This window comes from Photinus pyralis, unplaced genomic scaffold (assembly GCF_008802855.1).
Source record: "Photinus pyralis isolate 1611_PpyrPB1 unplaced genomic scaffold, Ppyr1.3 Ppyr1.4_LG2, whole genome shotgun sequence".
NCBI lineage: Eukaryota > Metazoa > Arthropoda > Insecta > Coleoptera > Lampyridae > Photinus > Photinus pyralis.
Window position 1 is genome coordinate 51,981,419 of NW_022170403.1, and position 27,926 is coordinate 52,009,344.

Below are 27,926 nucleotides of genomic sequence, written 5' to 3' on the forward strand. Positions count from 1 at the left end.
GAATTTAACGTCATAATAATTAGATTTAGCGATTTAGCATCGTGACGTTACCTTGCGTTTATTCAAATTTGTTATTTTTTAACCTCCAGCTCAAATATAGAAAAACACGAGATTCGCAACCTTTGTCGATTGCAAGTAATTTTGATAAAGCTTTTTCTACGTACGTGAACAACGTGTAAAGAGAGTGTGCGCGCAATATGCTATCCACGCGGTTCCTACGGAACTGGTGGGGAATCGTCCCTTCTACGGATAGTTCATGCCTTCTATTTACTACAACTTTCAATATAATGTACCTCTCTGTATATACGCGCGCGATTTTTTAAAAACCGAATAAATAAAAGTGAAATTAGGAAAGTGAAATTCGCGAAAATGGTCGATTTAAAAAGTGATCCAGTTGCTACACCAAAAAAATCAAAACACGGACTGTCGATGACCGCCGTGAAAAATTGGTTACTTCCCGAGAAGAAAATTGCCGAGAATCCCCGCCAACGTATGCCTGAATCATTTTTACGCTCTATCAGGCGTAGATCATTACGAGTTAAAAGGACTAAATCCTTGGTTTTAAACGAAAAACGTAAATCTGGTAAGTGGTTTTATTACACTTTACATTATTTTGTATGACCTTGCAATTAAAATATCTATTCATCGTTTCGTATCGTTCTTTAATCGACTTTCAAATTATCCCGCTTTTAAAACTTGGGGATGCTTTATCGTTGGCCTGTATTTTGAGGTTCAGATTCAGTTTGTTTTTTGAAATGTATTTTCGTGCACTTGATAAGATTTGTGCGTTACGTAAGTCCGATTACAATTTCGTTTGTTTTGTCGAAAATTAATTGAAATTGTGCGTAACAAGTATGGTGTGAAATTAATGGCCATGGAAAGATCTTAAAGAGAATTTTATTGCGTGAGTTTTTGGTCGGTGAATTGGGAGTATTGCCTTGCCCTCGCAAATTTATCAGAGACCGAATCAATACCGATTGCTAAACCGCAAGTAAAAAAAGTCATTGTGTTTTGGTAATTGACTTCCGAGTGCTGAAAGGAAAACCCGCACTGATTGACGTTATTGCAACTCTTCCGGTGTGGCGGTGCCCTTATCTTTTCGCCAATTAAAATGGCCTTGATTTCCTAATTATATGTTGTTTCTTAACCCTTACGTTAGTTGGTTTGTAACCGTAATGGTTTTGGTGATTTGAAAAGTGCCTATACATTCAAGGCTAATAAATTGCTTAAGGCAATCAAGTTTATCAGACATGTTTAACAACTGATGTGATGATAACACAAAATTCAGTCGTGATAAGAAATAAGAAAATAACCCGTAATGAAGTAGCCCTCGCTCTTAATTCAAACTATTTTAACTGTTCATATAAACTATTCATCCTGCGAATCTTTGAAATGTTCTGGTATTCAATACGTCCGTATTATGTAATGCCTTTAAAATCCAACACAGCTGTGTCTATTGAATAGATGTCCATCAACAATTATGGCCTTTATAATTTGGATGAAGGTTTATTTAGTTAGGTGATGTAGCGCATATTCCGTATTTTTGTGCTTAGTGCCTTTGCATTAAACGAAAGTGCTGTATTATTATAATAACGGGATTGCAATTGGTTAATATTAACTAAAGAATTTATTACAGTTATCATCACACAATATATTTATATATATTTTGTTCACTATTATACGTAGTTAGGTGAAATTGGAATGGATCGTTCAGGTTGCAGACTTGCAGCATTTTCTTTCTTATGGTACTAGTTTCAGTGATACCTTTCAAATGTGTCGGAGAAATCGACTTGTGTTGATTCTTTCATAGGTAGTATAGGCATTGCATTCAAACTTTCACAGTAATGAACTTCATTTATCGTTATTGACCTTACATATGTAATCGATTTTATTAAAAGCATTTAAAGTAACACTTTGCCTCTCGTTGTATTCCACAACAAAGCAACGTTATCGCTTTCCAAAAGCACGGCTCGGAAAAGCCGATATACTCGATAAGCTATTATGATATTGTGATGGTCTTATCTGTTGATGTAGTTAAAACTATCGAGCATATAGTAAGATTATTACATAATACCTTCCATGACATCATGATATGATGTGTAGTGTACCGGAATAACAATTTATTAATGTTTTGTCACGTATTTATGCAAATACCTCGGTAAATACAAATACGACGAACTTATACTTCCAAATAAGGAGAGATATTATGACAAGAACATGAACTTAGTAGCACATACAGTGTCATTGATTTTACGTGTCCAAGCGGATTCCTTTTATTATTGGGGGTAGGGAAACAGTGTAAGAAGAAAAGTAGTAAGTACTCTATTTTTAATTCTGATAAGGGTAGGTACATATTAAAAAAAATCACAGATTTCGCAATTCTTGCAACCATCGGAGACATTGGAAATGATAACCGTATAACCTATAAAGCCATAAATAACCCTTATTCACACGGAATAATCTTGCTCCACTCGCTCGCAAGCTCGCTCGCGTCGCAAACATAAACTTTCTGAATAATAAGCGGCGTCACATGCTTGTAATACTATCACAGGCGATGTGCAAGAATTTTAAATTCGAATTAATAAAACCCCTGCGCACTGTTAAGTTAGTACCGTATTGACAGTATCCGCGACTTTTCCTGAATCTACCGATTGCAGTCGAGTACGGTACAATCAACACTAGACGCGACACCACTTGTCTTCTTTTCTGCTCGGCAAACCTGCTTCATACCCATACAAAACATAAGCATTTCCCATTTCCAATGCCAAAACAAGTGACTTCCTTAGAAATTAAATGTGCAGTAATGTTTTTAAAACCAATCGGAGTAACTGTCGAAATTTAAACATAAACAAAAGAGAGTTTTTTACTTGTCATATCTGTCACAAAATTAATTTAGTAAACAAAATATCTCATAAGAACCACAATGCAACAAAATAATAATTACACAAATGATGATAAGTGTTAAGAGGTGTAATGTAATGTCAAATGTGTAATGATAATACATAAGAATCAAGTCTAATGTGTTTAAATTGGTCTTAAGTTATAATAATTATTCCTGTAACTTTTCTTCGCTGCCTGTTATAATTTTATGTTTTTGTTTAAATTTCCACAGCTACTGCGATTGGTTCTAAACACATTAATGTAGCTTTAATTTCCAAAGTAATTATAACATATTTGATATCATTGCAAAGAGAATTTCAAGCTCTTTAAGAAGATTACAGAAAAAAGTAATCGTCCCGGTAATCGTTCTATTTAAACAAATTCATTTGTTTTCTGAGGCTCTTTTGTTTTTATATCACTTGTTTTTTTTAATATGTAGCTTTATCAGAAATTGAAAGTAGAGTATTTTTGCTTCTTACACTTTTTTGCTATCTCCAATAGTAAAACAACTATACGCTCTGACACGCAAAATCAATCACACTGCACGTCTGTATAGGCCAAAGATTTAAAAAACCCTCAGACCCCAAAAATTTCCGACTCCCCAACCCCAGTAATGACGTCATCAAGTGAGGGGTACGAAAACACAAGTTTGTTGTGAAACATTTGAATAAAAAATTGTTTTACATCGACAATTTTGCATGCAAGTGTGGGGGGAAGGAGGTTGATAGTCTTTTCCAGACAGTGCTTCCATATAAGAGTTTGACAAGTGGCTCGCTTGATATGTTGAACAGGATTTTGCGTCGGAGCGGAGGTGTATTCTCAATTGCTCTACTTTTTTTTAATAAAAAGGAACCGTCTACACTACACTCATTAACTGTGTTTCATGGAGATGGGGCATCATACAAAAGAATTACAAACTTTTGTACGGGACGCATGATACCTTCATCTGGAGGTCTTTCCATTAGCAGCTGCTCAAAAGAGAATATGCCATCCTTCCAAGCTCCTTTCGTGCTTGCTCCTGTGATAAATGAAGACATAGGTCCTATTGATGCCTATTGGCCCATAATTATTCGGTTCCAAAATCAACCCAAAGTTATATTGAATATTTTCAAAATTGGAAAGGGCAGATACTGCAACCGCTACAAAATCTACTGTTCGATTGGTACGCATTTGTGGCCATTATCAGGTGAACTTTGCTGAAGATGTTTTTGCTGTTTCTTCAACCCTAAAAAGTGTTTCCTTAAAAATGCTCGCTGCAAATAAATTAAACAAATATAGCAAACGAGCTCCTGGGTATATATTATAGCTTGACATTGCGTATTATATGGCTAAACCTATGCTCATTTTGAATTTCATGCAATTCGGTTCATAACTAACGGAGATGTCAAAGGCGCCTTGGTTTTTTTGGCCTACATTGCCAATTCATGAACTCCAATTTACAAATTTGATTAGGAATCCACCTACAAAATTTCATCCTAATCGGTCCATACGTTTTCGAGATATCGTGCTAACGAACAGACGACAGATACCGCCAAATTATGAACTCGCTAGGACCTCGTTAATAATGTAAACAGCTGTTTTTTTATCGTCATCTACTTATAACATAACAAACCTTTATATTTTTGTGGAATTATTGTGGAAAGTGTAATTTTTATGGTCACTCCTGATGCCCCTTTTTATTGGCGCGGATCAACTTTTAATGATTCATTACGACATCACACATTAAATCAATTCGCTGTATATCTACCAACAAACGGTATGGGCTTATTAGAATATTAGGTATGTTAAGGTAATAATAATAATAATGATAATATATTACGTGTTTTGCAAAACAAAATAATACTTGCACTAGTCAAAACAACAAACATAATACATTAAGGGTAACTACATCTAATTAGTAATTAATTAAGGTAGGTATTGTAATCTTAAGGAATTCCTCAACAGAGTAGAAAGCCTTTTCCTTAAGAAATTTGGCGGTGATTGAAACATTTTAAGCCAATAATTTAAGTATAAGGTATACAAGGCGTTACAAAAATTGTGGGCTAACTATATGCTTCTATGACTAAAAATAAGAAAAATTTTTAAAGAAACATATCTGCTAAAGTGGCTCGTTACTGAGCTACAGCTACTGGAAGTTTTTCATGTTTTTATTCACAACTCTAAATACGAAGAATCCCATATAATTTTCAGTAGGGGGACTTTTTGACCCTCATCTCACATTCGGAAACGAGCCACTTTAGGGATGTTTTTAACCTTTTTTCATAATTTAGTTGTAAAATCCAGCTGCATATAGTCAGTCCATAATTTTTGTAACACCCTGTATAAACATATATAATATTGATTTTTAGTAAAAAAAAAATATAGGCCATTAGAAAGCTGCTCGTACTCTTTGTCTATACATACTTTTTTGGCCCTCAGTTTGATGACAGTACTACTACTGATAAGAGGTTCGCAATTTTGGGGTCTGGGGCGATTTTTGATCTATGGAGAAATTATATTGACAATTCAACTCATGTATAAAAAATCGCATAAGCCGCAGTGCAATTGTCACCTTGACAGCGGAAAAAGTTACCTGCAACTTTTCCAGCGATAAATGCACTAGTGGTTTTTTCTCTTATTCATTTTCGAACCAATGATCACATTATCATTTCCCATATGACTAGTTTGACGTCTGTCAATAATTGACTAGTTTGGTGAATTTCTTGTTCGTTAAATTGTCCTGCCGAATTACACTCGAGGTTTGTATTTAAACCGAGTAAATTTGGGTTGTTTCAATTCAAGTCTGTTTCCTTTAGCAATTGAACTCGAAAAACTGTCAACCTAAAAATGCTCCACCTTCGGTGTTGCATTTTTATTAGTTGACAGTTTTTCTCGACTAATTGCTAGGCAACAGATTTTCATTACCGTAACAACCCAAATTTACTCGGAAAAAAACAAACCTTTTGTGCAATTATAAGTGAAAAAAGTCATGCCCCGATTCCACTATCCATCTTCGAAAAATTGTGTGCCCAAAAGTCACGAGAGCACCAAACAAATTTTGAATAAATCCCCAAAACATGAATGTATCTTATTTAAAAGTCAATGTAGCTCAATATACCAAAACCAGTTTCCTAGTTTTCTTGCCGTTTTTGCAAAAGCCTGTACCAAACACGACCAATCTTGCGAGAGAATCGAAAAGATTACAGATAAATTCTCAAACTTACGTATTTTCTCCGGTAATGTGGTGAATCTATTACATTTTTTGTGTAAATACAGATTTGGGACATTGTTAAGTTTGCCACAGCCTTTGGAAAAGTGCTTAACGGCCATTTTATGATAGAAGACATCACGTGATATATTACCTCGTGGCCTACTTAAAAATTATTAGACCCGAAGATTTACTTAATGTTCCTGTTTTAACTGCAAGTATTACCGATATCCGTTTGAAAGATTAGGTATTGTTACTAATAAATATAACGATTGAATTGCTCGAGAGCCGATTTGATCTACATTATGTTACTTTAGTCGTTATGAAAAGTTTACTGTGTTAATTTACTCACCTTTCAAATCAATTAGTGTACTTTTGCTGTATAGAAGTTTGGTTATTTTTGCTTTGTAAAGAAGTTTTCTTGAAAGAACGTTAACGGTTATTTTTGTGAATAGTGTTTTTATTGTCAATAGTACCACATGTGTTGATTCCAACGTTTATTGCTTAAGCTGTTGAAATGCTATATCGCAAAAAACAAAACGAAATTGACCATGAAGTAGGTAACCAAGATATAGAAAGAGCATAACATTTAGTTCTTTCGCATAAAGGCAATATGTATTGCCGTTTTCTCGGCAAAATGGGTGAATAAACTAAGCTTTTGCTCTACATACTGCACACGTACAGCCCAACTTTTTGTTCCAGATGTGCATAGAGGAAATGTACTTTCCATACCGACCGTGAAATTAATAGAGAAGATGTTGCTTTACCAACCTAACCATGAGGTCCATAAAGCTGGTACCCCCCACCTTTGCACAAATCAAGTAAAAATATGCCTATAGGTTAGGACTAATAAAGACTAATTTGTACCCACAAAATTACAATTTGTAGCCGCTTACTTGTTTGTGAGTACAAATTAGTCCTTAATTTATATGGTGCATTTCTTTTTATGAATTCCGAAAATTGCACTTTTTTAGTTAAAGTTTGTTTAAATAACGTATACATTGTTTAAACAATAAAAATCTAACATGGCGATTGGGGTACAAATTAGTGTTTAATTCATAGTTTGTGATGCAACAACGAAAATTTAAATCGGAAAACGTTGATTTCACCCCTACTTTAAAAATCGGTTTTCCGGCAGAACTAAGCGGGTACAAATTCTAATTTTGTGGTTACAAATGAGCCTTTAATTAGTCCTAAATTATAGGCATGTTTTTACGTGATTTGGGCAAAGTACAGATGTCAACTTTATCGATCTAATAACTAAGAAAAGACACTCAAAAATGTGTAGTTCCGATGCTTTTAATGCAATGTGATTTTTCGAATATTCGACGAACTATGAGAATGTTTGTGTAATTTGTTTAATTTTTAAGGTCATAGAATAAAATGAATTTATTGTAGAAAAATGGAATTACTATTATACTGTATTCAGAAAATAATGTTACTTTTCTCATTAGCGCTGGGGGTGTTCCCAATAGTATTGCGATAAATGGTATTATTGGATTTGCATCTTAAATGTATTGGAAAAACCGGATTTTTAAGGGCGAAAGTCGTTCAAAACAATCCTTACGGTTTGTTTAAATGAATAGAACAATAAGCACCAATCACCTAGCAGTCAGCAGTTCTCAACAAATTATAAATATTACACCAATTTCGATACGAAGGTATAACGCTTGTCTTTAAATGGTAAAATAACGGTAATTTTACGTTCGTAAAATGCGCTAAAAACTTATACGATATTCAAATGGTACGTAATACATAATATAATGTAATGATATGCAAATATGTACATAATGTGCTAGGGGTATTATCGTTATCACTTTCACTACAATAATCGCTTGTTTACCTCAGAAGTTAATTATATTTAGATTTGTACTTGTACCATAATGACTTCCTAATTATTGTAATCAATATTAATGTTTTATAAGTAAAAGAAAATAAGAAAATATTTGTTAATGTCTTTAGGAAGGGGTTCTATATATATTGCAACTGAATTGTTATACTCACTTAGTTTCCTGTACAACCTGGTCAAAATGGACGCCACTGAGGCCAAACGTAAAATTTAGTTGAACGTGTATGATTATTTTGTAAAAGAAAAAAATCATGGTGGAGTACTTACTTCAGTAATGGCAGTTCAACAAAGAACAGCGGATGCGGTGCAAGTATCGAAACAAACAGTTGTGAGGACATGTGCTATGCGAGAGATTGGAAGTGATTTAAAAAGAAATACATATCGCCGTTCTAAACCACGTAGGACGGACCTATACTAGAAAATAAAAAGCATACCATCCGATATCTGGATTTATGATATGTACGCAAATAAAGAGCACGTAACTCTAGATACTTTGTTGGCGGCGATAAAATTGAAAGACTTGTGTGATTTGGGCAGAACAAGCTTGTTCTATGCACTGAAAGAAATGGGCTTTAAATTTAAGATGACCAATAACAGACGGGGTTCGTGTGAACAAAGTCATGTGGTTTCCATGCGGAATGTGTTTTTGCTAAAATACATCAGAAATCTCGAATCCGAAATTCCGCATGATTTCGTTTTTTTAGACGAAACCTGGGTGTTTAGCAGAGGCGCAACAAAGCGTACTTGGCAAGATGACCGCGCTAAAAGTTTGCAACAACTCATAAGGCTTCAGATGGTAAACGATACATAATTATTCATGCTGGTGGCAGAAATGGGTTTATAGAAGGCAGCAGCTTAATATTTTCGAGTACCAACAAATCGTTCGATTACCACGACAATATGAACGCCGAACTATTTGAAAAATGGTTTGAAGAATCTGTCCTAAAGAAACTTGCTCAGCCCTCAATTATTGTTTTAGACAATGCATCTTATCACACGCGGAAAAGTGAAAAGATTCCAACAGCTTCTTCAACCAAAGAGGAAATTTCGAATTGGTTGAAAATGAAGAATAGACCATTTGGTACTGCGATGTTTAAGGCCGAATTGTTAGAAATTGTAAAAAATCACAGTCAAGCAACCATAACTAAATATGTTGTCGATGAAATGACATTACAATATGGCCACGAGGTTCTGCGTTTGCCGCCTTACCATTGCCATTTCAATCCCATTGAACTGGTATGGGGAATTTCGAAAAAGTTTTACGATGACCATATTGTTGGTACGCCGGGAAGACCAGAAGATGTTCTTAAAACCTGGAACGACGCGTTAGCTAAAGTAACTCCAGACGTGTGGAATCGCTGCGTAACCCATACAGAAGAAATAATCAAGGATACCTTCAATCGTGAAAAAATTATAGACGATGTAAGGCCTTTGGTTTTTACTGTAAATACAGGAAGTGATGAAGAAAGCGATTATTTAAGTGAAAGTGACAACGACGCGTGAATTCATATGGACTTAATTCATGTCGATTATTATAATAGGTAGCAATTAAGTAAATAATGTACATATTTTCATGTTTATTTGTAACAAATGTTGTAATTTTTAATGTGAACTGATAAAATACAAGCATGATTTCGTATCGTAACTGGTGTAATATTTATATTCTGTTGAGAACTGCTGACTGGTGGGTGATTGGTGCTTATTGTTCTATTCATTTAAACAAGCCGTAAGGATTGTTTTGAACGACTTTCGCCCTTAAAAATCCGGTTTTTCCCATACATTTAAGATGCAAATCCAATAATACCATTTATCGCAATACTATTGGGAACACCCCCAGCGTTAATGAGAAAAGTAACATTATTTTCTGAATACACTATAATAATGATTTTCTGACCACCCTGTGTGAAAATGATACTTTTAGCTAAAATAAGCACACATTGACACACTTGTGTAAAGAGAAATTTTTTCTTTTGAAATGGCAAATAACGGTGTTATTAGGTACACGGCCACTACTTCCTGGAACACACTGTATGCAAGGCAATGTTAGAGATTAACAGTTTATGATGTAAAATAATTTATTTTATTTGTGGTCTTTATTTTTAAGTGAGCGGGGTGTCAGCCAAACCTGTACCACAGTTGAACTTCCACGCCACTGCGCCACACAAAATAACTGTTGAACTGTGAAGTGTTGGAGAAATTTAGAGCGATTTAAAAATTTGTTGAAACAGAGGGTTTGGTGTAAATTAATTTTTCTGATGGTTAAATCCCATACACTTGTAAAACGGAGTGTAATTTTTTTTAAGTTTTTTTTTTCAAAGAAAACGAGCCAATCTTACGTACTTATGTAATTGTATAAAATTACTTTTAAGTATAGAAATATTCCTCTTGCTGTAGTGGAATGAAAACGTATATATAATAAACGAATGTGAACAAAATTAAGAAGATTCATACCAATATAGGTATAAAATTTATAAACTGATATTGCAGTATATAGAGAGAACGCGATAGTGAAAACCGTCTCATCTCACTTTTTTTTTAATCGAGCCGGAAAGAAGGTTAAAAGAGTAAGCACGATCCCTATAAGCCATTTAATAAAACTTTTGTGCTCACGTAAAATTGATTCCATTGTTTCACTTATTGGACCCGTACTCGCCAAACTCGCACGGATGGCAAGCGAATTAACCGTCCATGCTCTTTAACTGTTCCTTAATTCTTTGAGAGATGTTTCTGAACCGCGTTAGTTATATTGCATCAAGACTGAACAAAATCATCATTGAGAAACTGATGGTTTCGTTTCTATTTTTTTTATTTGATTAGGCTATTTATAAGTGAGCGTATAGGTAAGTCGTAACTTTTAATCAGATTCAATATCACTTATTTGATTTTTTGACATGTTAATTTCAATTGAGTTTATTATACACCTTTCCGGTGTGTTTGTTATTTATATTTTATTGTCTGCATGATCCCCTATATGTACCTATGCGCGTTAAAGTTGCTATTGACTAAATAAGCCATAAAATTATGGAATCGCTATCTAAAATACCACAAGAGGTAGTTGTGATGTATCTAAACGTATAGAGCACTCCTTGTTGTTACTGTCCATGAAGACATAAGGAAGACATATGGGATACCTATGGAAACGAAAAGGTGGAATTTGATATTTGCACATTAAATTTACAATTTACATACTCCGCAGGTGTTGGTACGTGACATGGATGCCGCATCTGGCGCCCGGAGCCGGAAATCATAAGCACTACCGGAACTTCCTTAAAGAAAACTAAACATGAAGGCATCCTTACATGAGCATACTATTACTTTGCCCCAGGATAAATACCACTAGTTATATTTACGTATTTATATTTGTTAACTGCCGTATGAAGATACCTGCTCAATTCCTTAACTTATTTACCAAATTTACCTACAGTATTTCTACAAAACCGGAGGATAAAATGTTCTTGTAATTGCGACTTCTGATCAAGAGACGATTTTGCGTGATGTTATAAAAACTCCAGTTAAATTACCTATGTACAGTACAAGTAAGAGAGAAAGAGCAAAAATCGCACGCGCCACTGGGAGGACAGATGTTAATACTACTACATACCTACATTGTGAATTGGAGCAAAGCAAGAAGGGACAAATGCCTTTAAATTTAGCGTAAATACTTCACTCTCCTTCCATCTGCTACTCGTGATTTCTTAAACATTGTCAACACTTGGTCGGTAGGTATAGAATTTCTGACATTTTCGCATTGTTATTTCTTGTGTTCCATCTGTTACCTACTAATCGTTTTCTTTCTCGCTTAAATTTGCAAATAATATTATGCGTAAAACGTTAATGCTTAATGAGCAATTAAGTAAGATCGTTATAGAGAAACAACCGTCCGAATTATTATAATTTATACGTTTTTTTTCTTGCGCGCGGTTAGAGGGTCCCGATCCTAGGGTAGGGACCTACGATAACTATAGAACCTCCATTATCTCAAGAATTTATGGCAAGGCATGTTGCTTTATTCCTTTGACAGCGATTGTTACTCAAACGCATAATTCACAACCTAGTGTAATTTTTACTTCTCCGTAAGAAGGTAATGGTTTACCTTACATTTTTCCATTTCTGGAAACTGCTTTGGCGCGTACGGTGTTTCTGCCGCGAAATTTTTCTCTCTTATTAAAAAACGCAACGGTATCTTTCTCTATTTCGAAACCAAAAGCTATCCAATAGTCGGTACTATGTTTGTTTTTATTTAATATACAAAGTTGTCACACGCATGAATTCATGATGTCAGAATTGCAATGATGAAGGGGTTTGTTTTAGGGATGTAACGGAAGTGGTTATATCGAAACCGAATTCGGAAGCGCAGTTTTTAATTTGGTTAATCGGAACCGAAATCGGAATCGGAACCGTACTAATTGCAGGCAGAAAAATAAAATAAAGTGACTACAAAAGAAGCAAATTATACACAAACACAAGTGAAAGGGTAATCAACAGAAGGCACGGGGTGAGGATGGTATCTCGAGCGACAAGTATGAACTTGTTTGTACGCGAACGAACTGATCTGATTGTGACCGCACCGACTCTGTCCATCAATATATAGCATCCGAATTAATTTTGACGGAACCGAAATCGGAATCGAAACTGCAAAATCAATCGGAAGTTCCGCTCTTTCGGATCTTTAGTTTGTTTCATAATAAATAGGTCTATTGCACTCGTACTATTTACTTGCTTAACTGTATCAATATATTATTTATTTTCAAGCAAATGTGTGAAAATGCTAGATTACTTAACTCCCCAGTTGGAAAAATCGAGTGGGGGCAATCAAAGTACTTCGCAATAGCGTTGTTACATGTTTGTTACGTTTGATTTTGGGAGAAGACGAGGCGTTCACTTAGCCCCCATATTTCGTTTGTCCAATATACAGAGTGGAAATTTTGTCTGGAACACTGAATATATCTTCAAAAGTACAATGTCTACAAAGAAGTTTGTATGGTATCCATAATAATAAAAAGTTCGCTATTAATCTACGTACTTTAAATTTGTGGTCAGTGGCGTACTTATGCATGATCAAGGGAGGTATATTTTTTTATGGAAACCACTACTTTTCTTTACATATTATTAAAGCGTACACATCTTGGGTATAGCGGCATAAGAAAACTGAGGATTGGGAATTAAAGAAAATCTTTTTTTCTTTTTTAAACACGTTTTTTTTTATTACTATTGCGGCTATCGATTTCGACCTTATCAGGTCATCTTCAGGCCGAGCGTCATTTGGTGAAGTGATGATGCATGTAATATTTTGACGATGTTATATATTATGTTAGTTGTCAGGAATGAAAAATTAAGTGTAATAAAAGTGAGATTGTGTATACTTACACACAACCTCACCTGTGTGTAAGTATACACAACCTCACTTTTATTACACTTATTGCGGCAATAGTAATAAAAAAAACGTGTTTAAAAAAGATTTTCTTTAATTCCCAATCCTCATCATACAACACGTTTAAAGAACGATGGAACAATACATCAAATCGAATAAGAAAACTGATTATATTGATAACATAATCAATTTCAGAGAAAAACTCAATTAGGGAAAATAGTTGTGTTAATTAATTTATAATTTTTGCTAGGTTGCCCAGAAAAACGTTAATCTTAGTTTTGCCAAAGCAAGTTAATATATAAATTATTAAAAATTTGCAAACAAATTTACAAATGAAAAAGTGTAAAACTGTGGCGTGCGTCCTTTTAAGCATGTGGATTTATTTAAAAAAAACGCAAAATTGCTTTGACAAAACGCAACAAAAGAACTTTTTCTCCACCAACAAATTTAGTGAAATTATTAAATTAAATTATAATACCTACAAATATTTTCCTTTAAAGGCCCCGTGAAGTAAAAAATTTAAATTTACAAGAAAAAAACAATAAATAGTTATCCCGACAAAAACAAGTACAAAAAAAATCCGGGCTTTCTACGTTCAGTAGATCGCTCGTAACACACGTTTAAAATTCCGTCGACCGATTCGGTGACGTCACCGCTCCATGTTGAATACGCAGGTCCTACGTAAGCGCACCTTTACTAACTCTGCAGTCGTGAATGCACAGCGATTTTAATCGATCTTTTTGTTAAACTGAAGTCTCAAGTTTGTGCTTCTTACAAAAAAATTATGGAAGGAATTAACCCTTATCAGTTTGAACCTTTAAGAGATGAAGTTACTCGTGAGCGACAAGAGTTTGCTTTTTCCCTTTTAAATACAAGGAAGGAACCGCGGTCTTTTTTAGTACATTTCTAATTTTGCAGTCGGTCAATTTACTTTGTAAAACAGGGCCTGGTTCGAAATCTCCACTGACAAAATGTACGGAACAAACTACAGCGCTTTTAGTCGGTTCAAATTTAACCCGATTTATCCTCTTTACCCATGATTTAAAACGTAAGGGCGATTTCTCACGACTAGGAAATTTATGGACACTTATTCCTACTGTTTGATTAGTAGAATTTCTACATTTATAAGCACAACACCGTGTCATTTTAGTACAAACACAGATAATCTGTGGTACAGGTACAACGTAATATCTCGTTAGACAGCTAATACGCAACTGCAAATGTGTAATAGCCGGTAGGCGGTAAGTATTGGAGCGGTGACGTCACCGCATTCGTAATAAATATTTAAACCCCTGTAACTAGGAAACGGGACATGACACTGACACCGGATTTTTGTTGTTGCGTTTCTAAGAATATTTTCTTTAGTTTCAATGTAGTCACAATTTATGCTTCACTGGGCCTTTAATTTAATATAAAAAAAAAGTGTGCACTTTAAGATTATGTAATCAAAAAAATATAGGTGGCTATTGAAGAATGTATATCCCCCCCTTGATTCTGCAGACGTACGACATTTTCCACAATTTTAAAGTATGTAGATTGATTGCAAAGTTTTTATGATTTTGGGTATCATAAAAAGTTTCTGAGTTTTTGATTTTCGCTGAATGTGCTTCGTTTGTTTTTAAAACAAGCTATGGTTAAAATTTCAAAAAATTTGGTTGTGTAAACTACGGCATGCGGGCGTTTTGTTTGGCACCTACCGTAATGTTGGGTCACCCTGTATGACTATGTGTTGTTATTAAAGCGTATATGTGGTCGTTAATTTTTAGATTAAACGCACATCCGAACATATATGAATTCTAGGTGAAGTTCGTTGGGTATTAGAATTATATATTAGTTGTTAATTTTTTTAAATAATCACCTTGTATTTTATTTATTTATTCAATTTTATTACGTGTTAAAACATCTGGAAATAATTTCGTAGGATTAGTAAAAGTTTGTTTTCGGTCGTAGATGGGAAGCTTTGCTAGCGTGGCGTAAGCTAATTAGTTTCAAGATAAGCACCTGTTATCGCAGAATTGAACGGATGTTTTGACGACGCATTAATAAATTATTTAAGGAGGAACGAAAGTGAAAAACAAAGACAAAGTTTTAAATAGCCGAACCGAACATTAAGCGGGTCTTTTTTGGCGGTGGATGTTAATCATCTGTTTTTTTACGTATTTTTTTGCCATTATTTAAGCGTATTATTGCAAGACGATAGTTAGTTAAGTGGTATGAATACTAAGAGATTTAAGTCGTCATGATAAAAATGAAGTTTTAGTCAAATTAAAGAAGGGAAGTTTACGAAAAAGTAGTTGTTTCCCAGTACCAGTTAATAGGAGTCTTTTTTCAACATCGAAGGACCAATTATACTTCAGTAATTACAACGAATCCAGTGATCCATCACCTTAGTGATGGTGATAGGAGGTCTCTCCACTCCACTACCAACAGTACTATATGGGGTGCCTCAAGGGTCCATCGGTGGACCAATTTTATTTTCTATAATATGCATACCCAAGGACGAAAAGCGGGCATGCACAGCTCTTTGAGCTTTTTGACACTACCATGTTTGTAGTACGAAACTTGAAATAGGGTACGTACTGGCAGGTCAATAGTGTATATTGTATATTGACCGTCGGTGTGGAACACAAGGCGTTTTATTTAAATTAAGCAGTACAAAAATACGAAAACTGCATATATTTGGCACACAAATTTGATAGAATTCCACAAATTGACTTTAGTTAATTTATTGGAAAACATTCATTATCATATCATTATACTATACTGTTGTGAATTGTTTAATGAACTAAGTTCTAGATTGATTGGATCATTACTCATTATAAATCTAATTCAGATTATAATCTGTGATTTTACTTTCTTTAAAATTTCTAGCTACGAATACACTAACCAGGGTCGCGATCATATATCACATATTCTGTGCACGACTTATGGCATATAACTGGAAATAAAAATTTCTTGAATCGTACTCGTGACACGTTTTACATATTTCTTTAAAATATGGTTAAACCTCGGATACAATTTTATTTAAATATACATTTTCAAAGGTACTAAGTTGGGTTGTTTTGAATTATTATTATCTAAATAACTATCATCCTGTCACGTACTGAGAAACGCGTAAAAACAAATCTAAGGTTCCAAAGTATTATTATATAGTTACTTTTTATACTGTAATTGCGTAGGTACATAAACTATTGGCTGCTGTTATCCTCTTCACGTTTAATTGTTTTGTTAGTATATCACTGTCATGTCATCATTATACGATTTTATATAATGAAAGGCCGTTCCTTTGTGTGTAATTATAATTAAAGTATGAATAAATATTCAGTCAGTGTTATTTATATTTTATAGTATAGTGCGGCGGTGTAATGGTTGATAGTCCACCTACAGGAAATCCTGTTCTAAAATAATTTTTCATTCTGATCGCCGTTTGTCAATAGGATTATCGTATTCGAATTAAATTTTATTGCGCATGAAGTTATTCTCTGTCGAAATTGAATTTTGGCGACATTTTCCTGCAACATTCCGTTTGTCTGTTTTGGGTAGGTAATACTAGTAATACTGTAAGTATAAGTATATTGGCATTAGGGGTTTCCTTCGTATTAAAAAAAATTTCTAATAGATATTAACTTAAAAACAAAATAGTAATTGCATTATTTGTTTCAGATTCTTTTGTTAATAGTCAAGAATGGACATTAAGTCGATCTGTGCCAGATTTAAGATTAGGTATAGTCGGATCTCTTTCTTCGGGAAAATCGGCGTTAGTACATCGGTACTTGACCGGTTCATACATGCAAGAGGAATCACCTGAAGGAGGACGATTTAAAAAGGAAATTTTAGTCGATAATCAAAGTTACCTTTTACTTATTCGCGATGAAGGTGGTCCACCGGAGTTACAAGTAAGTGACCCTTAAAATTGTTCACATATTTCATGACCGTAAGGTCGACCGTGAAATTCTCGCTCCACGGGGCAAACCCTATAGATGTAGACGATGATACCTTCAGACTAAGGAAAACGTCCTCCCTGGCCCCTGGGTACTATTTTATTCACAATCGTTTAATTTTTACTACAGCTACAAGCAAAATTTTCTTTCCCTGAACTGGGTGTCCGTGGGGCTACAATATTTAAAATTAAATCAAGTTGGGGATTGGCGATGTCTTGGCATGAAGATTGCGTACATTTCTTTTATCTAAAAAGTAATCATTTTTAACACAAAAACCGCAACTTCGCATGGCTAGTGGCCACTATGTGTCTGTGGCCAGGTTTCTCGCCTTGACGCCACTTATCTTTATGTCGGGCGTCGCGAAGTCGCTTTCACGTTAACGTCCCCTTTTCACGTAAATCAGTTATATGTAAAATAGGAGTTACACGTAAACGCTTTAACATTCTGTAGACATTCAAGAGTGTGGAATAAATTAATATTCATACTTATTAAGACTATATTCACTACATGAATAATGTTACCATACGCATGTTTCAAGTATTTTTATTTGGTTGGTCCCTCAAAAGGGGGGGGGGGATACTCACAAAGGGCGATTGAGACGTCTGCAAGAAATATGTCCATTGATGATGTCAAAACAAAAGCTATTTCGATTAAAAAAATGCACTTTATGTGCACAAGAGTTGTGCACAATTTATACTTGATTTACTTTCGCGCAACAAATTGGAAAATAAATCTCAAAAGAAGCGCCAATTTTGGATTCATACATATCTTCTATCTCGAACAGAGAAACGTTCTTCATCATACGTTTTACAATGACCTTCGAAACTTCGACAAGTTTTTATATGCGTCCTATCAGTGTCGATGAATCCAATTTCCACACATACGTACAATAATGCAACCAAATTGACCATACCGTAACAAACTTGTCGCATGGTGGCGTTTCTGAGAATCGCTTCCCGCTACTAATGGCGCTGCGAATCGTGCCGTGTGAAGGGATGTGTTACCATATTGCTAAGGACACCTCTTGGCTTGGCTCGGTCCTTTTGGCTTGCCAAATTCTTGCATGACGTTGTGATCATGGCACTCCAAAGTGCTTTTGAACTGCAGCTACTGGGACACGGTTCCCACTCTCAGTGCCCTTCTTTAACTTGACTGGAAATAAGTTGAAACTCATCACAACTTTTTCGCACTTGAACTTCCAAAGGCGACTCGACAGCAACTCATTTTTGATCGCCCGTTAAGGTATGGTTTCGCTGGTGCGGCCGACGACTGCGATCAACGACTGCAGTCGGCTGCAAGTCACTGCTTCCTGTACATTCGTGCGCAAGCGGTTTCGTTCGTGCGTTGCGACTCGAGTTGCAAGAGATCGAGACGCAATTGCTGCGACTCGACTGATAGATACACCAGTCAAATCGCAGACGCAACGTAAAAATGACGCGGTTTTCAGTAAATGACGACGAAAGTATAATCGAAGAAATACGCAAATATGCCGCACTTTATGATTATGAAGGTGAAAATTATAAAAATGTTATTGTGAAAGAAAACGCATGGAAAAAAGTAGCGTTCTCTGTTTAAAAACTTGTGATAATTATTAATAATATTATTTCTTATTTGACTTTAAATGGCTATTGATAAGAAGATTGTAGTACCCTTCTTCTGCTCTTCTTTTAAACATTACATGCGCGTCAGATCTTTTGTGAAATAACGTTTCTCCTAACAGAACTTCTTGATCCTCATCTTCTTCCAACATAATAAGTCACATCTTCATCAATCACAAAACAAAATAACTGACTCATCACGACATGATTCCTGTGGAAAATTAAATAAATTTTGTGTGTAGCGCGCCTCCAGACGCATCAACGAAACCATATTTACATTGCGGCTGCAACTGCGATTCATCGCAAGTCGCAGTCGCAACTGAGAGACACTCTTAACCCGCGACACAGTTGCACGTTCAAATCCAGTCGCGAGACGAAGCAGCTGAATGTGCGACTCAGTCGCGCTGCTGGCTGTTTAACAGCGCTGCACTGCGTTCTGTGTCGCTGCTAAGTCGCCCGGTGTGAAGGGACACTACGGTGCTGGTCGGTGACAAAACGGTCTAGTGGGCATAGTCTCATACTATTCCATACAAACAATATTTTTTTGGCTGGCACGTTCCTATTACGGTCATGGTATGATACGTTGTAGTGGGTAGAGACCTTTAGAGACCAGCTAGCTCATGGATGGAACATACAAAAGAGCATGAGATACTTTACAGTCTATTCGCCCTTTGTCAGTACCCTCTTCCGACAATCCGTTCTGAAGATATAAGGGAATATATCCGATCACAATAAGGGGTCGAGTAAGAGGACTATGGTTGGTAGAAATGAATTCCTTTCGACCTTTCTTTCATTAGAGTAGAGGATAAAACCAGTTCCACTCTCCTCTTTTGATAAGGGATCAGAATGAAGGGCGGTAGTTGGTAGAAAACGGTTCCTTTCGTTGAGACCTTTAATTAGAATACCATGAAAGATAACATTAATTTCACATTTATATTTTTTATTTTCAATTTTCTTATATTAAATATTTGTGTAACCGATCTTTTTATTGCGCGTCTACGATATGTTATTAATGATTAAAATAGTGTTTGAATAAGCTAAAAGGAAAGTAAATAATTGTCATGCCGATACTCACAATCATTGAATTTTATAAATTCAATGTCACAATGTTATTACCAACTTTGTGGAAAACTGGTGACGCGTATTTCTTTCTGTCAAGTGTCAATAACTACGACACAACCTGCAGCTAAGGAGTCTTTTTGAATAAATAATGCATATTTAATAGAGTAAACATAAAACGTAGTCTGGCGCCGCACGATAACCATTTATAAATTACCCTTCCAAGTTGGAATGGTTCGTGTGGATAGTACGAGTATATTCTTATGGAAGTAATGATTTCTAAACGTCGCGCCGGTCACTGGTTGCCCGTTATATATTGCATATTTTTATTTCTATCTCTGTATGTTGACTTCTTTTCGAAGATAATAGGAACAATGTCCGTTTTTTATGCGTTGCATCAAACCAATGTTCAGAAAGTGCGCAAATAGGCGCTTGCATGTTCATAGGGGCCTGTCCGAGGGTCTGTCTGTCCTTGTTCACTTATACACTTTAAAACCATTACTTGGGTACTACCACTACTATACGTCATATTACCTCCATTCCTTCACTCAACGATTAAAACGAAATAACTAATCTTCCACACCTAATAATATGCATATCTATCATTTTTGCAAGCGCAGTTTTAGAAATGCCCAATTTCGTGTTACGGTTTGTGTAAAGATCGCTTTGTGGAAATTTCTAGCAATATTTCACACTCATCGCAATACGCTGTTTGTTTCTTAAATGATCGCGCATTTGTTATTCGTACACTTAAAAATTGCTCCAATTAATTTAGTCACTACCTACATAAAATAGTTTAATCAAAATTCAAAACCATTTTGGAAAAAATGGGCAGGAACAAACTGTAAGCGTTGTGTCAGTATTTGTGTATTGTAGATAGATAGGATAGAAACTGGTATCCTAGAACAGACCGTTTCAACAATTTTCACCTGACAAATTAATTTCTTAGTACCCGTCTAAATTGAGCTTTGTTTCCCGAGTAAATGGCACATTTAAAATGGTGGTTATAAAATTATCTCGCAAGATACGTTTCTATTGTTTCGCAATGTATGTTCCGTCGTTCGATAGTTCGAATTTTATAGCGATGGGCGACCCAAAAGGAAAAATTTTGTATAGTGCAATGTGCCTTTGGAGCTTAGAGCAGTCATTTCTCTATTCCCGATTGAAGGTTTAGCTTCTCGATACACGAGTCATGGCAATTTCCCGAGTGGAGGAGAAGAGAGCAATTTAGTATGTGATCGAAACTGAGCGATTCAATTTAGCAAGCTCTCTTCGACATCGCGTAAAAATAGGAACAATGTCCGCATCCATTGGAATCCATCTATATACCAAATTCGAAGGCCGGTTTCGTGTATATGAAAAATGCGACACGCTTCAGTGCACTTTTGTTTTTTCCCCGCTTGTATGTATGTATTATGCAATGCAAGGCGAACTTTGTGTTGCACAGGGGCAAATATCGATCAGAAAACTAGGAAATGCATTCATGAAAGAGGGAGAGATCTGATAATAAACCGGGATGGAGTTGGCGCCGCGGCGCTACTGGCGCTCACTTGTCGGTCTTGATTCAGTGAAGCTTCTGATATTCGTTGGAAGGGTTAGTTTTCGCTCAACATTTGCAGAATGTGATTTATTGTTGGGTAAATATGATTTTAGCTCATTTTCTCTCTGTGATGTTTCACTATGCAAGTAGCTTAATGAAGTATGTATAGTTCATTATTAGACGATACCAACCGATTTTAATTTGCTTCCAATTGAGGCAGTTGCATCAAAAATGTAAAGGCTCTTAACATTTTTTCTGTTTTTTAATCGGTTATTCAGGTGGAAACTATAATAAGTAATTAGCTTCCCTGGACGACGATAAAATCGACAAATTGAGTTTGCGATTTAAAATTGAATGAGTAAATAAATAACATGATCGTCCTGCATCATTGAAATCGTCTCTTTTGCATCTCTAGCATAGAACATATTTGCAAAATCGCGTATTTCTTGAATAGTTAATTGTTTCAGTTCATTGAATTTTAATTGCCTTGCAGCGTGACATGTAAAATGCTATTTGACTGTTTACGGCGTTTTACTGCAGGTTTCACAAATTTGCAATGTTGAGAAAACTATGCTAATTTTGTATTTCCTGTGCTAAGCGATCAGACATGCAATTTCCACTTTCTAGTGATCTATGTATGTAACTAACTTAACTGTTATCTACAAATTTCCACTCCAGAAAACTGGAATTGTTTACAATTACATTTCCTACCCACTTAATGTCTTCTGCTGGTGGCGCTAACGAAATTAGTTCCCTCAGCATCACAATGATTTTAACAACATTAAATGGAGGTTCACCATGCAGTCAGTTTAAGTTTAAATTGATTGCTGATTGAATTTACGCACCATTAGATGCTTTAATTCAATTTGTCTGTTATTGGACCGAAGTATACTAGTACGGAAAATGAGCCCGAACTTTCTACTTTATTTACTTATTACTTTTAATTATGTATTATTGTTATTCAAATTTGTGATGTAACTTTTCTGTTTCAGTTTACCGCCTGGGTGGACGCGGTTATATTTGTGTTCAGTTTAGAAAACGAATCTTCGTTTAACGCAATTTACAACTATTACACGAAGATGTCTCATTACCGCAACTCTGCAGAAATTCCTCTCATTTTAGTTGGTACACAAGGTGAGTTGACATTGAGATTAGTTTTATGTTTATTTATTATACCTAATAGAATATTCGCTTTGATTGGTTTATCGCGTGTTCGTCGTTAGCATCATTAGGTATGGGATGTGAGTAAAAACTGCTCACCTCCTGTATATTTACTATACTACACATTTTCCCAATGGCAGGACGTCGAACCACAAATGACAAATGTAATAAACCGATACAACGAAGTATCGAAGGATCCTCAGTACTATACCATCACTTTTTTAACGACCTCTTCCTACACTCTATTCTTGAGATATACACATTCAAAGTTTGACTCCTGCCGACATGTCTCTACTCCAAATCTGCCATTTGCTCTTTGTGAGTACTTACTCTTTTCTGACATCCAGTTTACGAGATATTCGCATTTGAAGTATTGAACCTTCTTGAGCATCAGTTTACGTTTGGATAATTATTATTTCACTAACCGACATTTAAGAAGTCGACTGTAAATAGCACATCAATCGAAAATTATCCTGGATTTTTGAACTTATTGTATTTTAATTTCATAATCAATACTTTAAAAAAATGTAAAGGTGACTTCGTATAAACTAGCCACTAATATATAGCTTAAAATGTATGTAGATGTTGATTATCTGGATAATTGAAATATGACATTTGTTTCAGTTTGACTATTAAAATTTTAAAATGTTCCAATCTCCACATTTTATTTTTGTAATGAGAAATTGAGGAATTCAAATCAAATAGTGGTAAAGATGAAGGAAATTTTCGAATCTAATGAAATGCTATATGCATTCTCCTTACTTTTATTAAGAAAACGTACCGTTGAAATTGCAAGAAAATTGTTTCACAAATGAGAACGCCAATGGTTTTATTTTTGTTTAACGTGTTATTTGGTAAAACTTCAGGAATATTGAAACAATAATAAAATTGCACATAAAATGCAAAACTATTTTTACTCGCAATACACTTTTTCCTGCTTTCAAGCATTTGGGGCACTACGTTTTCCACTTAGCCGATATATGAAGCATCAGCGTCAATGTCGCGGTTTCCTATCTGGGGCACTATAAAGCCGGTTGATCGGTTCCATCTCATTATCTCATAATGCCCCGAAGGTAGATAGAGATGTGTCCATTTTTTTCTCTCTCGATGCGTACCAAGTCAAACCCCCCTTTAAGACATCGGGCGTCTCCTGCCATACTATCTTCAAGACAAGAAAAAGAGCTTTGACTCTTTTCGGCACCCACCATTCTCTTTCTGCTTCCAACCTTGTAGTCGACAAACACGACACATATATCTTATACGTTATGCCCCAAACATTTTTTTCCATAAAGTCATTAAAATAACCAACAAAAACACAAAACATTCCCCATACTAATTTAATTAGACATGACGTTAAAGCGACTAGTTTCGGCCAACGGTCATCTTCTGACTTGTGGAGATTACAATTAAAACTGAGACATTCTGCAAGTTAGACATAAAAACAGGCATGGGGAAAAAACGATGGCAACTTAATCTATAACATTATAAATATTTCATCTTTAAAAATAGTGTCGAGTCACATTTTGTAAAATTAATTATTTAATAAAAAGTACGGCTTGAGGTGGACGACGCCATCGAAAAGCTTGAGTTTCATCACACCATGGATGCCTCCGATTTATTTTCTTCCAGTTCTTCGCACTAGCTCTGCTGGCACTCCCTTTGGTCTCTGTCGATAGCATGTTTTCACCGCCAATGTCGCGTTTTTGCGTTTCTCCATTACCCTACTCCTTGATTCTACTCATTTTTGTTCAACTGTCGTAATCTTGTAGTGCCACCACGCTTACCCTTTGTCCGCCCGCCCTTCGGCATGACTATGTCTGTGCACCCGCCCTTACCTTCTCCATCTCGGTTTGAGCGCGTAGAATTTCTTAGTGTCACACATGGATCTTGTTTGTTGCCTGGCGGCCACCTGTTCTGTTCTATAGTACACGTTGTATAATGATGACCACTGAGGCTTTCTTCTTCTTACACTTTACAGTTGTTTTGTGTTCATTATTCTGTCCGTCCCGTGGCCAGTGCAGGTAATGTCAATAAAACGGTGATTTGCTTCGCCCTAGAACGTAGGCCGATTTCCCCCATTTAGAACAATGAGCGCGCTCGGTGCTTTTCCTTTTTGTGTTTGGGGCTACCTAACCTACCCCACCGTTCTCACACGTGATGTGATGGCGTCGCTATGTGTTTAAAATACGTCTTGGAAGTGTCTTTTTTCCATGAATGAATGAACTGCAAATTCATGAAAAAAAGTATCACTTTCAAAACTAGTTGTACAAATAACTATTGTTCAGAAGTGGCGTGCTTATTTTTTTATGTAACATATTCTTATTAATTTTGTAGTTTCGGCTATCCCCAGCTGTAATTTATTTAGGAGGGTGCCATTTAAAATTTTAAAAAAATACTGCATTTGGCGAAGGTCAATCAAAAATTATCTTCTTTCGGTAGAGTGATCACAGAAAGTAAAATCTCTTATCTAATACTAATCATGCACAATCAAAGCCATACAAAATACACACAATTACTTGATTACTCGATGGCTTGATTGACAAAAATTTACCTTAAGAATTTTACAAAAATTTCCAAACAATCAACGAAAAGGTGCATACAAATTACTCATCACAGAATATTCTCAAAAGCGTAAGTAGGTACGAGATGATTTCAACTAATTATTAACAACGTGGTTAACCCCCAATTCGACTAGAACTAGAACTCGCAAAGTTCTCTATTAATAACAATTTTACGTGAAGTTTTCAAATCTCGCTCCAAAAGTCCCGCGATAAGACTCCGATGATCGTACGATTAAATCACAGCTCAGCTTCCTTTCCCGAAAGCAGTTACCTACAAATCCATATCGCACCGATTAATTCTCATGTGGTACGATAACATAAGCCCAGGCATAAGCCCCTACCGAGGAATTCGTCTAACAAGAACCGCTAAAAATAAACCCCACATGTAACATCGAAACAGTCAAACACCAATTTGGAATAATCCTTACTTTTAGGATGGTCAAATTAAAATAGCAAACACGACTTCGTTGCAAATCTCGCTAACCAAAAAAATTTCTACCGCGTGACCTCAAAATCCACCGTATCGATGTTCATTCAAAAAGAACCCCGTCCAACGGCATCCAAAACATCCCCAAATTGCTTTCTTTAGCGAACTCCAAATTGAAATTTTCGATTCAGACCAATTTCACATTACGCAACAACTTTAAGTAACAAACAAATTAAAAAATCCCTACAGTTAAAATCAAAACTAACCGTTACAAGATGCTACACGTTTATTTTCTCAGTTGTTTTCTAATAAAACCTGGCATAATTTTTGTAGGTTGTACACAGAAAATAATTTAATTAAAATTTTGTTATTTTTGAAAAAAAAGTTCGATGCTGTTGCGGCGCTCCAAAGTTTTTTTCCAAAAATCCGGCTGTTACTTTTCGTGTTTGTGTGCCTAATCTACATATCCAAAACTTGAACAAAATCCGTCGAGCTGTTATCGCGGAAAATTTCCAACGTACGTACGGTCATTGACAAAAGTAATGATCGCCATAGGTAAACCTAACCAACTAACATGCTTATTACACCTGGTGCCGTCGATTTCTCCAAGTTACATAATATATTCAAATACTAGTTGTGCTTGTGTGATGCTGCAGGATTTACCTATTCGTCGATCATTACCTAGCTCAAGCTATAGGAAGCTAAAAACTGTATTAGGTATTGCCAAACAGAGAATTTTAATCCCTCAGGAATAATTTAAAATTCTCAAGGAAGTGCTTAAAATTCAGAGTGGAAGATAGTGAGGGGAATATTTTAATACTATAAATTTATTATCAAACTAAGAATTAAACATCGAAAAAACTGATGTACGTAGCACACAAAATTTGAACGGTCGCCTTTCATTTCAAAAAAACCTGATAGAAGCGCAGGGCATATTAAAATTCATAGCTGTAATAAGAAAGTTAGCAGTCAGTAGTGCCGGTTTTAGTTTGGAATACACTGAATAAGTTAGGCTGTTAATATACAATGTTTGTTGTTTGTGGTGAATTTGCTACTGTTTATACTTACATATTGTAAGAGTATCATCTCATTAAAACTTCTATTAAACGGCTTCCGTTAACGTGTTTCGTATAGCCCATTTCCAAGAAACGTTTAATAGAAATAGATAATTGAATTTTGGTGGGATTTAACACCAAGAAGATTTTAAAAAGAGTTATATAGCTTTCTTTCTGCCTTCAATTTTGATACTCCCTTATTGAGGTTTTATTTTTTGGAAAAGTAGCGAGAGGATTTTCTCGAAGAGATGGTGCTTACATTTTAGGTCTCTTTTGAAAGAAGACGTAATCTTAAATAGGCCACCTATATAGTACAGCAAAATTTCCGTCCAATTGTGTAACATTTCCAATTTTCATTTCCTTTAGATGGAACGTTTCAAACATATATACGCAAGTTGAACAATGAATGTGATAAGGGGATGCGAGCGCACAAACGGTTTTCGTCTCTAAAACAAACTAAAACGTATCACATTTCAAATTTCATATCTCGTTTGTAGCTCCAGAACCTTATTTATTTCATTTGCATTGGATTTTTAAGAATTTTGTTTCTTTTAATTGCAGATGCTATTAGCGAAAATAATCCAAGGGTAATAGATGACGCAAGAGCACGAAAATTAGCAAATGATCTTAAGAGGTGTTCCTATTATGAAACATGCGCGACATATGGCTTGAATGTAGAAAGAGTCTTTCAAGATGGTAAGTTTAATTATTAACGTATTATTAACGATCTCCTATAGCGGGTTTTGTAATTTTGCTGTGCCTGTCCGTCGGTCCGTCCGTCCGTTGCACGATAATTCGTACACGAATTTCTTTATTAAATTCTTTATCAAATTTGTAGATTGGAGTTCGTGAATTGGGAAGGTAGGTCAAAAAATAAAGAAGGCCCTTTTGACATCTCGTTAGTTATGAACCGAATGTCATGGAATTCAATATGCGCATAGCTTTAGCCATATCAAACGCAATTCCAAAAGTTGACCTAATCGATCAGCATTCACAGTGCCCTCTTCGCATCTCGACCATTTATAAACCGAATTCCAAACTTTCTTATTTATGAAGGTATTTAAATGAAATTTGATACATAGGCACTTGGAAATAAAACAAATGTCGCGCCAGTTTCCAAATTTGGTTTTGTGCATGATGTGCAGTGCCCACTGTCTTATTTATGGAAGCAATTGAATGATGTTTCATACATACCACTTGAAATAAAAGCAACTACCACCAGCTTCAAAATGTGGTTTTGCACATGCGCTATATAGCCATACCCAGGAGCTCGTTTTCTATATTTGTTTACACGTTT

The 27,926-nt window shown here is 35.5% G+C and overlaps 1 protein-coding gene across 1 annotated transcript; it reads left to right on the plus strand.

The window, feature by feature from the left end:
- Positions 1-249: 249 nt before the first annotated feature.
- Positions 250-27,325, plus strand: LOC116164889 (centaurin-gamma-1A-like; the record flags this gene model as incomplete). The annotated part of the gene is given in 4 exon segments (XM_031479137.1): positions 250-583; positions 16,951-17,183; positions 22,418-22,559; positions 27,191-27,325. Coding segments are annotated over 4 exon segments (724 nt in total), but the record flags the coding sequence as incomplete, so codon positions are not given.
- Positions 27,326-27,926: the final 601 nt, after the last annotated feature.